The sequence below is a fragment of the Rhinopithecus roxellana genome, chromosome 5 (genome assembly GCF_007565055.1).
Source record: "Rhinopithecus roxellana isolate Shanxi Qingling chromosome 5, ASM756505v1, whole genome shotgun sequence".
NCBI classification, from domain to species: domain Eukaryota; kingdom Metazoa; phylum Chordata; class Mammalia; order Primates; family Cercopithecidae; genus Rhinopithecus; species Rhinopithecus roxellana.
Genome location: NC_044553.1, coordinates 109,482,247 through 109,496,747, shown reverse-complemented (window position 1 = coordinate 109,496,747; position 14,501 = coordinate 109,482,247). Strand labels below are relative to the sequence as shown.

General features: G+C 37.4%; 1 protein-coding gene and 1 pseudogene across 5 annotated transcripts in view; both read left to right on the top strand.

Moving 5' to 3' along the window:
- Nucleotides 1-14,501, top strand: part of NRG4 (neuregulin 4) — a 116,098-nt gene that overhangs the window by 99,781 nt on the left and 1,816 nt on the right. For all 5 annotated transcript variants that reach the window (XM_030930042.1, XM_030930041.1, XM_030930044.1 and 2 more), the window contains one exon: nucleotides 8,735-8,818. In XM_030930042.1, the coding sequence (XP_030785902.1) occupies nucleotides 8,735-8,751 (17 nt within the window). In that variant the 3' untranslated portion in view covers nucleotides 8,752-8,818. The remainder of the gene's footprint in view (nucleotides 1-8,734; nucleotides 8,819-14,501) is intronic.
- LOC115897439 lies at nucleotides 506-7,330 on the top strand (annotated as a pseudogene).

The following is a 14,501-nucleotide window of genomic DNA, read 5'->3' as shown; positions in this document are numbered from 1 at the left end:
GAAACTGTAATAAGTCAAAAGTGTATGCTAGAAACTCTAGAGCAACCTGTAAAAAGTCTAAGCCACCCAATTAAGACAGAGATTGTAAAATTGGATAAAAATTAATGTGATATGCTATCTGCAAAAAATATACATTAAGTATAAAGACACAAAGAGGTTAAAAGAATAAAGATATGCCATGCTGGCCAGGTGCAGTGGCTCATGCCTGTAATCCCAGCACTTTGGGAGGTCAAGGGGGGCAGATCACTTGAGGTCAGCAGTTCACGATCAGCTTGGCCAACATTGTGAAACCCCGTCTCTACTAAAAATACCAAAATTAGCTGGGCATGGTGGCAGAAGACTGTAATCCCAGCTATTTGGGAGGCTGAGGTAGGAGAATTGCTTGAACCCAAGAGGCAGAGGTTGCAGTAAGCTGAGATCGCATCACCGCACTCCAGCCAGGGCAACAGAGTGAGACTCCGTCTCAGGAAAAAAAAAAAAAAAAAAAAAAGAAGAAGAAGAAGAAAAAGAAAACCCACCCAGCTCTACCATTACTGTGATATCTGAGGCTGGAGAAAATAATGAAACTGTTCAGACTACCCTCAAGTTTACAGACAGTGAGAAATACCCAAATGAAACTCCTTTTTATGAAACATTCTTGGAAAATCTAGAAGACAATGTCTCAGACATTTAAAAATTCTTAGCATTACAAGCTGAAGAAATCTTGGTGTGGTGATGATCTTTAGTGGCAGCTGTGCAAGAAAAATTAAATGAAATAGATAAAAACCAAAAGGGAGGAAGACATGTATCTAGAATATAAAAAGAACTCTTTCAAATCAATAATAAAAAGTCAATCCAATTAAAATTTGGGCGAGAAACAAAAAGAAGCAGAAGAAGCCATAGAGCAATTATTTCATGGCATTCCTGTTTACAGTTAAGCATTTCTTAAGTTGAGAAGCTGTGTTTGATATGGAACTCTTGGAAATCAAAAAGAACCAAATGAAAGAATAAGCAGGAAAAAATAAGTGGGAAACAGCTACTTGAAACAGATCCAAATCTTGACCCATCTGATATCCAGTTCTTAAGAGGATGCTAGAAACAATGTGGAGATAATTGAGTCTTTGTTCCAGGAAATGGATGACCTGGAGCTGGGGGATGAGGAGGATGATCCAGACTCTAATCCTGCTGACCCAGAGAGTGACTCCACTGACAAGAGTACTGTCCCCATCTGTAGAGAGGCTCGACTGTCACAGCATACTGGCTATGCTCAGAGGGTTTTGATTTTCCTTTCCTTTTCTCCAAGAAGAAATGATTTTCAGGAGAATATTCTTCTGATAGATTTCATCATTGGACTTAATAAACTTATCTTAAAATTTCAAAAAAGTCCATTGTATGCCTATATATTAATGACAATTAGATATGGAAATTTAAAAAAGAATTATTAATGATAGAATCTCAATGTATTAAGTACATAGGAATATTATCAGACAAAAATATGAAAGACTTATCCAGTGAAAACTAAAAAAAAAAAAAAAAAAATTGCTGAGAGAAATGAAATGAAGACCTAAATAAATGGAGAGTTATATTTTGTTCATAGATTTGGAAGATTCGATATTGTAAGATATCAGTTCTCAAATTGACCTATATAGATGCAGTGCTATCCCAGACAAAATCCCAACAGGTGTTTTTGTAAAAATTGACAAGGTGGTTCTAAAATTACCATGGAAAGGTGAAGGATCTAGGATAGAGAAAATAATTTTGGAAAAGAAGAACAAAGTTAGAAGCTTCTTCAAAAAAGAAGAAAAAAAAAGAAGCTTCATACTGTCTGATTTCCTGACTGACTATAAAGCTACAATAATCAAGACAGTGTGGTATTGGCATCCAGATAGCCCACAATTGATTTTTTACAAAGCTGCCAAGGCAATTCAGTATGGAAAGGATAGTCATTCCAACAGATGATACTGGGGCAGTTTGGATATTCACATGCAAAAACATGAATTCAGACCCTTTGCCATGCACAAAAAAACCCTCAAAATGGGTCTGAGTATAAGAGCGAAAACTATAAAACCCTTAGACGAAAACATAAGAGAAAGTCTTTGTGACACTGAATTAGGCAAAGACTTTTAGATACGATACAAAAAGCACAACTGATAAAAGAAAAAATTTCATAAATTGGGCTTCATGTAAATTTAAAACATTTGTGCTTCAAAATGAAAAGGCAAGACACAAACTGGGACAAAATATTTGCAAATGGATATAAAAGATGGATAAAGGACATGTCTAGAATATATAAGGAACTTTTTCAACTCAATAATAAAAAGACAGCCCAATTAAAGTTTGGGCAATATATATACATATTTTTTGCCACCCAGGCTGGAGTACAGTGGCATGACTTCAGCATACTACAACCTCTGCTTCCTGGGTTCAAGGGATTCTCGTGTCTCAGCCTCCCGAGTGGCTGGCACTACACACATGTGCCACCACACCTGGCTAGTGTTTTGTATTTTTTGGTAGAGATAGGGTTTGGTGTTGGCCAGGCTGGTCTTGAACTCCTGGCCTCAAGTGATCCACCTGCCTTGGCCTCCCAAAGTGCTGGGAATACAGGCATGAGACACTGCACCCAGCCTGGGCAAGATATTTGGATAGACATTTTACCAAAGAAAATACACAAATGGGTAACAAGCACATTAAAAGATACTTGAGTCATTAGGGAAATGTAAATTAAAACCACAGTGAGCTGCTACTTAACACACACTAACACGGCTATTATCAAAAAGAGAGTAACAAGTGTTGGTGAGGCTATGGGGAAACTGGAATACATTGCTGGTGGGACTGTAAAGTAATATGGACACTTTGGAAAACAATTTGTGGGTTTCTTAAAGAGTTAAGCATGGATTTATCATATCACCCAGCAATTTCATCCCTAGATGTCTACCTGAAATAAGTGAAAACATGTTCATATTAAGACTTGAATATGAATGTTCATAGTAGCAATATTCGTAACTAAAAAGTGGAGATAATCCAAACATCCATCCACTACTCAAGGGATAAATAAAATGTGGTGTATCTATAAATGAAATGCTATTGAGCTATAAAAAGAAACAGAATACTCATACATATAACATAGATAAACCTCAGTTATGCTATGTGATACAAACTGCAAAACACCACCCTTTGTATGTTTACATTTATATTAAGATACGATTAGCAGTTGCCTAGGGTATGAGATTGGAATGGGGAATTACTGCAAATGGACATGAGATCTTTTTTAGGGTAATGGATTTATTCTAAAATGGGATTGTGGCGGTGATTGCACAATTCTGTAAATTTTAAAATTCATTGAATTGTATACTTATTTTTTTGTCTGTTTGAGACAGGGTCTCACTCTGTTGCCCAAGGCTCTAGCAGTGCAGTGACATGATCATAGCTCACTGCAACCTTGAACTCCTGCACTCAAGCAATCTTGCCTCAGCCTCCCAAGTAGTTGAGACTACAGGTGTGCACCACTTTGCCTGGCTAATTAAAAAATTTTTTTTCTAGAGACTTGCTGTGTCTTGCTATGCAGCCCAGGCTAGTCTCGAACTCCTGGTTTCAAGCAGTCTTCCTGCCTGGGCTCCCAAAGTGCTGGGATTACAGGCATGAGCCACTGTGCCCAGCTGAATTACATACTTTAAAAAGGTAAATTTTGTAAATTGTAGATTATACCTCAGTAAGTTGCTTTTAAATAGGTGGTGCTGAGAAAACTAGATATCCACATGCTAAAGAATGAAGTTGGACCCTTACCTATCACCATATACAAAAATTAAGTAGGGCTGGGTGCAGTGACTCATGCCTGCAATCCCAGCACTTTGGGAGGCCCAGGTGGGCAGATCACGAGGCCAGGAGTTCGAGACCAGACTGGCCAGCATGGTGAAATCCCGTCTCTACTAAAAATACAAAAAATTATCCAGGCATGGTGGCACGTGCCTGTAGTCCCAGCTACTCAGGAGGCCAAGGCAGGAGAATTGCTTGAACCCGGCAGGCGGAGGATGCAGTGAGCCAAGAACACGAGATTCCGTCTCAAAAAAAAAAAAAAAAAAAAATCAAAGTGGATCAAAGACCTAAACGTAAGAGCTAAAATTACTAAGAGAAGAAAACAGGGGAAATGCTTCATGAAGTTGGATTTGTCCATGATTGCTTTTATGTAACACCAAAAGCACAGGCAACCAAAGAAAAGTTAGACAAATTGGACATCAAAATTTAAAATTTTGGTACATCAGAAGAACTATCAGCAGAGTGAAAAGGCAATCCATAGAATGGGAGAAAGGTTCACAAATCATGTAGGATCTGATATGCAGAATATATAAAGAACTTCTAAAACCCAACTACAACAAGTAAAAGAACAACCTAATTCAAAAACGGGCAAAGGATTTGAACAGACATTTCTCCAAAGAAGATATACAGATGGCCAATAAGCACATGAAAAAAGATACTCAACGTCACTAATTGCTGGGGAAATGTAGATCAAAACCACAATGAGGTACCACTTCCATCCTTTAGGATGGTGACTACTACTAATACAAACAAACAATAAACAACCAGAAACCATGTGTTGGTGAGAACACGTAGAAATTGGAACCCTTGTGCATTGTTGGTGGGAATGTAAAATGGTATGACTACCTTAAGAAAATAGTATAGCAAGTCCTCAAAAAAAAATTAAATGTAGAGTTCCCATATGATCTAGCAATTCCACTCCTGGGTGTACATCTAAAAGAAATGAAAGAATGGACTCAAACAGATATTTGTATACCTACACTCATAGTGTTGATGGCTGTTGTGAGACCGTGGTTCTTTTCAGTTTAAAAGGGTTTAAACAAGAGACACACAGATGCAGCATATAGCAAATTCATTGCCAAGGAAAAAGAATATTTTGAAAGTTAGGTGCAGAATCCCTGAGAGGATCCAGGGCAGGCTGCTCATGAGAATGAAACAGCAAAGACTGGCACTAGGGAGACTCCCTTTCTGAGAGTCTTAACATTATTACTCATGAGGAGGTGGGAAGAGCTGTTACTAGTAACTATGTTTTGGGTAGTCCTCTGGGTGCACATGCCAGTACCTGTACATGTTTGTTCACACATCACATATCTCATTAGCATCTTAAATCTCTCCTCAGGGATGTGTTTTTACAATTATAATGAGCAATGGGTCAGTCTGAGGACAAGTAAAATCAAAATGCACGTGCTCCCTACAGGGAAATTCCTTACTGGAGATAGCTTTGCTTGAATGAGCTGGACTCCAATGCGAATGCTGGGCTTCTTGTGTTGACTGTATGGTCACCCCTGTAACCAAGAACATGGTTACTTCCTTGACTACCTCTCCTGCCTCAATAGCAGCATTACTTACAGTAGCCAAAAGGTGGAAACAACCTAAATATCCATCAGTGGATGAAGAGATAAAATGTGGTATATACCTATAATGGAATATTATTTAGCTTTAAAAAGGAATGAAATTCTGATACATGCCACAATGTAGATGAATCCTGAAGAAATGCTAAGTGAAAAAGACACCAAAGGTAAGTATTATGTGATTCCACATATACAAGGCACCTAGAATAGGCAAATTCATTGAGACAGAAAGTAGAATGGTGGTCACCGGGGTTGTCAGGGGAGGAATAGGGAGTTACTGTTTAATGGGTAGAGTTTCAGTTTGGGATAATGAAAAAGTTCTGAAGGGCCGGGCGCTGTGGCTCACGCCTGTAATCCCAGCACTTTGGGAGGCCGAGGTCACAAGGTCAGGAGATGGAGACCATCCTGGCTAACATGATGAAACCTCATCTCTACTAAAAAAAAAAAAAAAAAAAAAAAAAAAAAAAAAATATTAGCCGGGCGTGGTGGCGGGCAACTCGGGAGGCTGAGGCAGGAGAATGGTGTGAACCCGGGAGGCAGAGCTTGCAGAGATCTCTCTACTGTACCCCAGCCTGGGCAACAGAGCGAGACTGTCTCAAAAACAAAAACAAAAAACAAAAAGAAAAAACAAAAAACAACAAAACAAAAACAAAAAGTTCTGGAGATGGTGTGATGGTTGCACACAATGTGAATGTACAATAATAACCCCTCATTGGTGGTTTAGCTTTTAGGGATTTCTGTTACCTGCAGTCAACTGTGGTCTGAAATATTAAGTGGAAAGTTCCAGAAATAATTCATGTTTTAAATTGCACACCCTTCTGAGCAGCATGATGAAATCTCCCGCTGACCTACTCAGGATGTGAATCATCTTTTTGCCCAGCACATCCACACTGTATATGCCACCTGCCCATTAGCTATTTAGTAGCCATCTCATTATCAGAGCACCTGTTGCAGTATCACAGTGCTTGTGTTCAAAGAACCCTTATTTTACTTAATAATGGCCCCAAAGTGCAAGAGTAGTGATGCTGTCATATTGTTATAATTGTTCTACTTTATTATTATTGCTAATCTTAATGTGTCCAAGTTATAAACTTTATCATAGGTGTAGGAAAAATAGTATATTTAGGTTTGGTGCTGTGATTTCAGGCATCCACTGGGGTCTTGGAATGTATGAATGTATCCCCTGTGGAGAAGAAGGGACTACTGTACTTAATGCTACTGAACTTAAAAATTGTTAAAATGGTAAATTTTGTTAAGTATATTTCACCACAATTAAAGGTCAGTCAGCCTGAGATGCCATTATTAAATAATGCTATCAGTTGATGCGTTTTATTGTGCTCAGAATTATCACTTATCAGGAAGGATAATCTGTTCCCCTACTTTACTCCTGTACATGAGTAAAAACATGTCTTTTAAATCGTTTGTTAGGTTTGTAGATCTTTGCTGTATTTGTAATGTCTGGAGCCACATTAATTTTTAAAGTGCCTGATGGTTAAATAACCATGAAGAAATTCTCAGAGAATACAGGAGTTCAAGACTAGCCTGGCCAACATGGTGAAACCCTGTCTCTACTAAAAATACAAAAATGAGTCAGGCATGGTGGCAGGCGCCTGTAATCCCAGCTATTCAGGAGGCTAAGGCAGCACAATCGCTTGAACCTGAGAGGGGGAGGTTGCAGTGAGCCGAGATTGTGCCTCTGCCTGGGCGACAAAGTGAGATTCCATAAAAAAAAAATAATAATAAAAAATAAAATAAAATAAAAAAATAAAAAAATTGTCAGAGAATGGAAAGATTTTAAATTGATCATGGGGTTAACTGGAAAGGTTAATGCTAGGGGTCAAATCTGATATAAACAAGTTTGTTTAGATCTCGAATGCACAAGTACCATGCTTGCAATTCATCAACAGCATTTTCCCCAAAAGGTTTGCCTCTTGATTTTTTTTTTTTTTCCCCAGAATGTTCAGTGACATGGTAAGGACTTAATTATTTTTTAGAATCCATACACATATAAAACAGCTTGACTTCTGTTTATAAAGACATACTTGTTAAAAAAAAAAAAAAAAAAAGGAATTCAAGTATTAAATTGCTGTTTTTGTTTTTTTAATAGAAAAAAACATCATAACAAAGGTTTAAAAGAGGGATAAGGTATTAGGCTTAGCTCACAGTTCATTTGATCATTTTTTTCAAGGTTGAACAATCTCAGTAACTGCAAGGCCATAACTATAAGCAAACAAATCACCACCCCCCCCCACACACACACATACACAAAAGCCTTTTACTGTGACGAGATACATAGCATGAAAATAAAATTAGATTCTCTGATGAGGAGAGCTGATTATGAAGACTGGGACTTGCTTAATAATGTTAGCTCATATTATGAAAATCATAGCATAAAGGTACATTATATTTTTAAAACTTATTAATGACCTTCCTTCACCAAGGACGTCTTCCTGCCACCACACTATCAAGCCTTATTTCATTGATAAGTTTATTCATGTCGCCTTGTATGCTTCTGGAATGTAAGCCTCCCCAGGCAATCTTTTCCAATTTATTCCTAGCATAAATCCACAGCCTAAAGTCTTAGCATGCATTTATATTGTTGTTATACATCATCCCTACTGCAATAATGCCCTAATGCTGACAACACAACTCTCGAAATGGAAAGAAAGCAGTGTAATGATATGATCATGCACATAACATGCCTATGTGTGCCAGGTACTATGGTTAATATTTCAGGTATTTTAACTCCTATAAATCTTAACTGTATGGGGTAGGCGGTATTATTACTACAATGAGAAAACTGAGGTTTAGGGAGGTTAAACCCATGGTTTTCTTACTGCACTTCCACAGATATGGGTGTTAGTCTCAGGGCTCGTTGGCTAGAGGGAATTTTTGTCCCTAAATAGTCCTAATTAGCCACAGGTTTTATTATTCCTTGTTTCCTTGGTATTTTCTTGCCATCTATTATTGTCATTGCTATTGTCACTGTTACAGTGACTCACTCTAGCAATCTTTTCCCCTCAACCACCCTTTTCTAACTAGTATATCTCAGAGAGGTCACCAGGCTTGTTGGAACTTTGGGTAAGAGGCAGTGAGCAAAGATGGGAAGGGGCGGAGGGTGTGGGCAGGTGTGCAGGGAACTTATATGTGAGACTTGAAGGGGGAATCCGACATAACTCAGTGTTCTGAGGAGTCTTGTCAGGGTGCTGAAAATTTTTGATAATTCTAGGTTAGTTTACCTCAACACATCCATCACAAACAGAAGGGGTTGGCTTATATATGTGAAGAAGATAAGAGACATGTAGGTAGGTGTGCATAGCAAGAAAAGTTGCGATGGAGAAAGCATCTTAATTCTTCGTTATTTTTCATAGATCATGGAGAACACTGAAGAAACGTCAAAGTGAACCAAATCATTGCTTTTGTTTTACAAAGGCAGAAAATGAAACACCACTAAGGTAAAATAATTAAAAATTTAATCCTTTATTTCCTAAATAAAACACTTGTGTAACCTGTCGTATCATGAACCATAATCCATTCTGCTGCAGGGTGTGTGTGCTTCTGTAATGTGCATCAGTCCATCGGCAACTGCTAAGTAGGGGATGATACCAGTATTCAGAAGTCACATTGGCTCAACATGACTCTCCCCAGAAAGCTGATGTGCTGCAGCAACCAGAAGCAAATGTTCACACACCTAGAGAGAAACCCTAAGGGATACATGAAGATCTTATGAAAAAGGATGAAAATCCTTTAAGTGCAAGGAGTAGCCTGCTTAGTGGCTTCAAAACCACCTCATTCTTCCTATGTTATCTGAGAAGCTGCAAGTACTGATGAAAAAACTGAGAAGACATTTCACCTGGCAATTAGAAAAAAGCACTGACTGATGGATACCTCTGTATCATTCTTTCAATATTGATGAAAATGCTTTCTACTAGAAGTGACTGATTTCAAGGATCTGTCTCTCAAAGGAAGAAACAAAAACCCAAAAGTCTGACTGCAAAAGATTGACTAATTCTAGGTGCAAATACCAGTGGAAATTTAGGATTGTTATTGTACTACACAGGTTACAAAGTTCCAAAACTATTTTCCTTATAAGTTTTAGTGCATGATTTTTCAGAATGCAGTTTTCATCGTTTTAGGTGCAACATTAAGAACTGGTTAGGTCTGGCCGGGCGCGGTGGCTCAAGCCTGTAATCCCAGCGCTTTGGGAGGCCGAGACGGGTGGATCGCGAGGTCAGGAGATCGAGACCAACCTAGCTAACACGGCGAAACCCCCGTCTCTACTAAAAAATACAAAAAACTAGCCGGGCGAGTTGGCGGGCGCCTGTAGTCCCAGCTACTTGGGAGGCTGAGGCAGGAGAATGGCGTAAACCCGGGAGGCGGAGCTTGCAGTGAGCTGAGATCCGGCCACTGCACTCCAGCCTGGGCGACAGAGCGAGACTCCGTCTCAAAAAAAAAAAAAAAAAAAAAAAAAAAAAAGAACTGGTTAGGTCAGAACAATTTAGTTTCTCCAGTTTTTTCCACCTAAGTTACATGGGGAAAAAAGGGAAAAAAAAAAAAAAGGAATAGTAACTTTAAGGAAGTGTGAAAATAAAGTCTTGGAGCAGTGGAAAGGTCTGGGGCTGGTAAATGGCTTAGGAAGAAGCGCGTGCACCGGCCGAACATAACAGCTCGTCTCTGAACTATGTCCTCGTCAAGGATGGGATGCACGCTGGCTTCTCTACAGTCTGGCCCAGTGTAGGCACTGTAAATTCAGCATGTCACTAGTGTCACCGATTCATTCATCACCCATCATTCATTCATTTCACAAACACATAAGGGTGAGCCACTGAAGCAGAGTATACAAAATGAAAAGCTCTCACATAATTTTAATAGACTTTATTGTTAGAAGTTTTAGATTTTCAGAAAAACTGAGCAGATAGTACAGAGTTCCCCTATGCTCCCACCCACCCCAGGCCTTTATTAACATCTTGCACTAGTGTGGTATATTTGTTTAACCAATATTGACACATTTTTACTTTATTCTTTGAGACAAAGTCACTCTGTCACCCAGGCTGGCTGAAGCCTATAATTCACATGAAGGGTCCTCTTTCTGTTGTATGTCTTTATGAATTTTGATCAATATATAATGCCATGTATCCACTATTATCATACTGTATACAGTAGTTCCACTGCCCTAAAAATCTCTACTCCATGTATTTACCCCTCCCTCTCTCCCTCTGGCAACCACTGTCTTTACTATCTAACTTTGCTTTCTCCAGAATGTCATATATTTTGAAATCATGTATTATGTAGCCTTTCAGACTGACTTCTTTCACTTAGCAATATACACTTAAAGTTCCTCTATGTCTTGTGACTAAATACCCCATCCCCACCTTTTTTAAATAGCTAGGCCATATGATTTTTTTTTTTTTTTTTTTTTGGTGGTTTAAAAATTTACTGTGGCAAAAGGTACATAAGATTTAAATTTTAACCATTTTGAAGTTTACAGTTTAGAGGCATTAAATACATTAGTTGTATGTACCAATCACCACTATGCACCTCTGAAACTTCTTCATGATCCCACACTAATCTCTGTGCCCCTTAAACAATAAATTCCCATTTCCTCCTGCCCCGCTGTGACAAAAAATAATCTTTGTTCTACTTGGTCTCTGTGAATCTCACTAGTCTAGGCACCTCACATAAGTGGATTCATATAGTAGTGTCCTTTTGTGATTTACTTCACTTAATGTCTTAAAGGTTCATCCATGATACAGTATGTAGCAGAATTTCCTTCTTATGGCTGAATAATATTCCAATGTAGGGATATAACACATTTTGTCTATCCATTCATCTGTTGGGTATTTGGGTTGTGTCTGCCTTTTGACTACTGTGAATAATGCTGCAGTGAACACTGGTATACAAATATATCCTCAAGCCCCTGCTTTCAATTGTTTTGTGTATATACCCAGAAATGCAACTGCTGAATCAAATGACAATTCTGTATTTAACTGGAAAATCACTATACTGTTTTCTACAGCAGCTGCACCACTGTGTATTTCCATCAGTAATAAGAGTCCCAATTTCTCCACATCCTTGCCAACACTTGTGTTTTTTAATTTTAATAACAACTATTCCAGTGGGTACGAAGTGGTATCTCATTTTGGTTTTGATTTGCATTTCCTTACTGTTTAGTGATGTGAAACATTTTTTCATGTGCTCATTGGCTATCTGCATGTCTTCTCTGGAGATCTATCCAAATCCTTTGCCATTTTTAAAATCAGGTTTTTATGTTGTTGTTGCATTTTGGGAGTTTTGTGTGTATTCTTGATGTTTAATCCTTATTAGGTATGTGAACTGCATATATTTTCTCCCACTCCATAGGTAATCTTTTCACTCTGTTGATAGTGTCCTTTGATGCACAAAATTTTAGAAATTTAATGAAGTCCAATTTGCCTCTTTTTTCTTTTGTCATCTGTGAATTTGGTGTCATATCCAATAAACCATTGCCACATCCTAAGAGTTTTATGGTTTTAGCTCTCACATTTAGGTCTTTGGTCTACTTTGAGTTAATTTTTGCACATGGTGAGGTTGCAACTTCATTCTTTAGTCATGTGGTTATCCAGCTTTCCCATCACTATTTGTTGAAAAAACTATCCTTTGAATAGTCTTGGCACCCTTGTCAAAAATCATTTAGCTACAGATGAGAGGGTTTATTTCTAGGCTTTCCAGTCTATCCCATTGATCTGTCTGCCTTTATGCCAGAATCACATTGTTTTGATTACTGTAGCATTATAGTAAGTTTTAAAATCTGGAGGTCTAAGTCTTCCAATTTGTTCTTTCTCAAGACTGATTTGGCTATTTGGGATCCCTTCAGATTCCATATGAAATTCGGGATTGGTTTTTCTATTTCTGGAAAAAAAAAAAAAAATCCTAGGATTCTGATAGAGATTGTAGTGAATCACTTTGAGTAGTACTGACATAGTAACAATATTGGATTTTCCAATGCATGAACATGAGATGTGTTTCCATTTATTTTTATCTTTAAGCAATGTTTTGTAGTTCTCATTGTACAAGCCATTCACCACCTTGGGTAAGCTAATTTCTGTGCATATTATTATTTTGGGGGCTATGGTAAATGGGACTGTTCTTGTAATTTCCTTCTCAGATTGTTCACTGTTAGTGTATAGGAATGCAACTGATTTTTGTGGGTTGACTTTGTATCCTGCTACCTTACTGAATTAACAGTTTTATTTTTTTGGTGTGGAATCTTTAGGGTTGTCTAAAGATCATATCATTTGTGAACATACAGGATTTTACTTCTTACTTTCCAACTTGGATGTCTTTTCTCTTTCTAGCTCAGGCTAGAACTTCTAGTACTGTGTTGAATAGGAATGGTGAAAGTGAGCACAGTTGTCTTGATCTTAGAGGAAAATCTTTCAGTCTTTCCCCACTAAGTATGGTGTCTACTGTGGGCTTTTAATATCTGGCTTTTATTTGTTGAGGTAGTTTCCTTTTATCCCTCATTTGTTGAGTGTTTTTAATCACAAGAGGCTCCTGGATTTTGTCAAATGCTTTGTCTGGATCAATGGAGATAATTATCTGGTTGTTCTCCCTTCATTCTGTTAATATGGTATATTATATTGATTTTTGTATGTTGAACCATCCTTGCATTCCAGGAATTCATTCCGTTTGGTTATGCTGTACAATCCTTTTAATATGCTGCTAAATTCAGTTTCCTAGTATTGAGAATTGTTGAATCAGTGAAAATAAGGACTCTTTTCTTCTGTAATCTTTATCTTGTGGTATATTTGTGTCTGTAATCTTTTCTTTGGTATATTTGTCTGGCTTCAGCATCAGAATGAATTAGGAAGTATCCTTCCTCTTCAATTTGTGGAAAAAGTTTGAGAGGGTTTGGGGTTATTTCTTATTTGGTAGAATTCACAAATGAAAACCATCAGGTCCAGCGCTTTTTTTTCCAGGAGAATTTTGATTACGAATTCAATCACTTTACTGGTTCTAGTTCTATTCAGATTTTAAAATTTTTTTCATAGTTCAGCAGTGGTAGGTTTTGCATTTCTAGGATTTTGACCATTTCATCTAGGTTATCCAAGGTGTTATTTTATAACCCTTTTCATTTTTCTAGAATCTAGAGTGCTGTCCCCATTTTCATTTATTTTAGCAATTGAGTCTTCCTTTTTTTTTTTTTTAATCTAGGTATCGGCTTCTCAACTTTATGGTCTTTTAAAGAACTTGTAGTTTCACTGATTTTTCTCTAGTGTTTCTAATCTTTATTCAATTTATTTTATCTGTTCTAATCTTTATTATTTCCTTCCATCTGCTAGCCTTGGATTTAGTGTGTCTTTCCCCCCTCCTTAAGTTACAAAGTCAGGCTGTTGACATGAGATGCTTTTTGTTTTTCAATGTAAGCATTTATGTCTGTAAATTTCCCTTTTAGCAGTGCTTTCACTGCATCCTATAAATTTTGGTATGCTGCATTTTTCTTTTTAATTTCTCTTGTGATTTCTTCTTTGACCCATTGGTTGAGTGTGTTGTTTAATTTCCACAAGTTTGTGAATTTTCCAATTTTCCTTTTGTTATTGATTTCTAACTACATCCTGTTGTGGTTCAAAAATGCTTTGTATCTTCTTCACTTCTTTGCGTGTGATATATATCTTTTAAAACTATGGAGGCTTGATTTGTTGTTTCTGCTTTCAATAATCCCATCTCAAGTTGGCTGATTCTTCTAAAGAATAGATTCTTTGCTGCTGAACCCCTCTAGTGAAAATTTCATTATACTTTCCTCCTCCAGAATATTTTTATAATGCCTATCTATCTCTGTTGATATTGATTTTGTTCCTTTATCATTCCTGATTTCCTTTCTTTGTTCATGCTTTCCTTTAGTTCTTTGGGCATATTTGAGTTGTTTTAAAGTATATGTCTAGTTTAATGTCCTTCATTAGGACAATGTCAGTTAATTTTGATCTTTTGAATGGGCATTATTTTCCTGTTCCTTTGTAAGGCTTGTGATTTTTTTCTTGAGAATTGGGTATTCACTATTATAATATGGTAACTCTAGGTATGAGATTCTTTCCTTTCCCCAGGGTTTTCTAGTTCATTTATTTTTTTATTTTTAAAAGCTGTCATCCATTCATTTTGAGA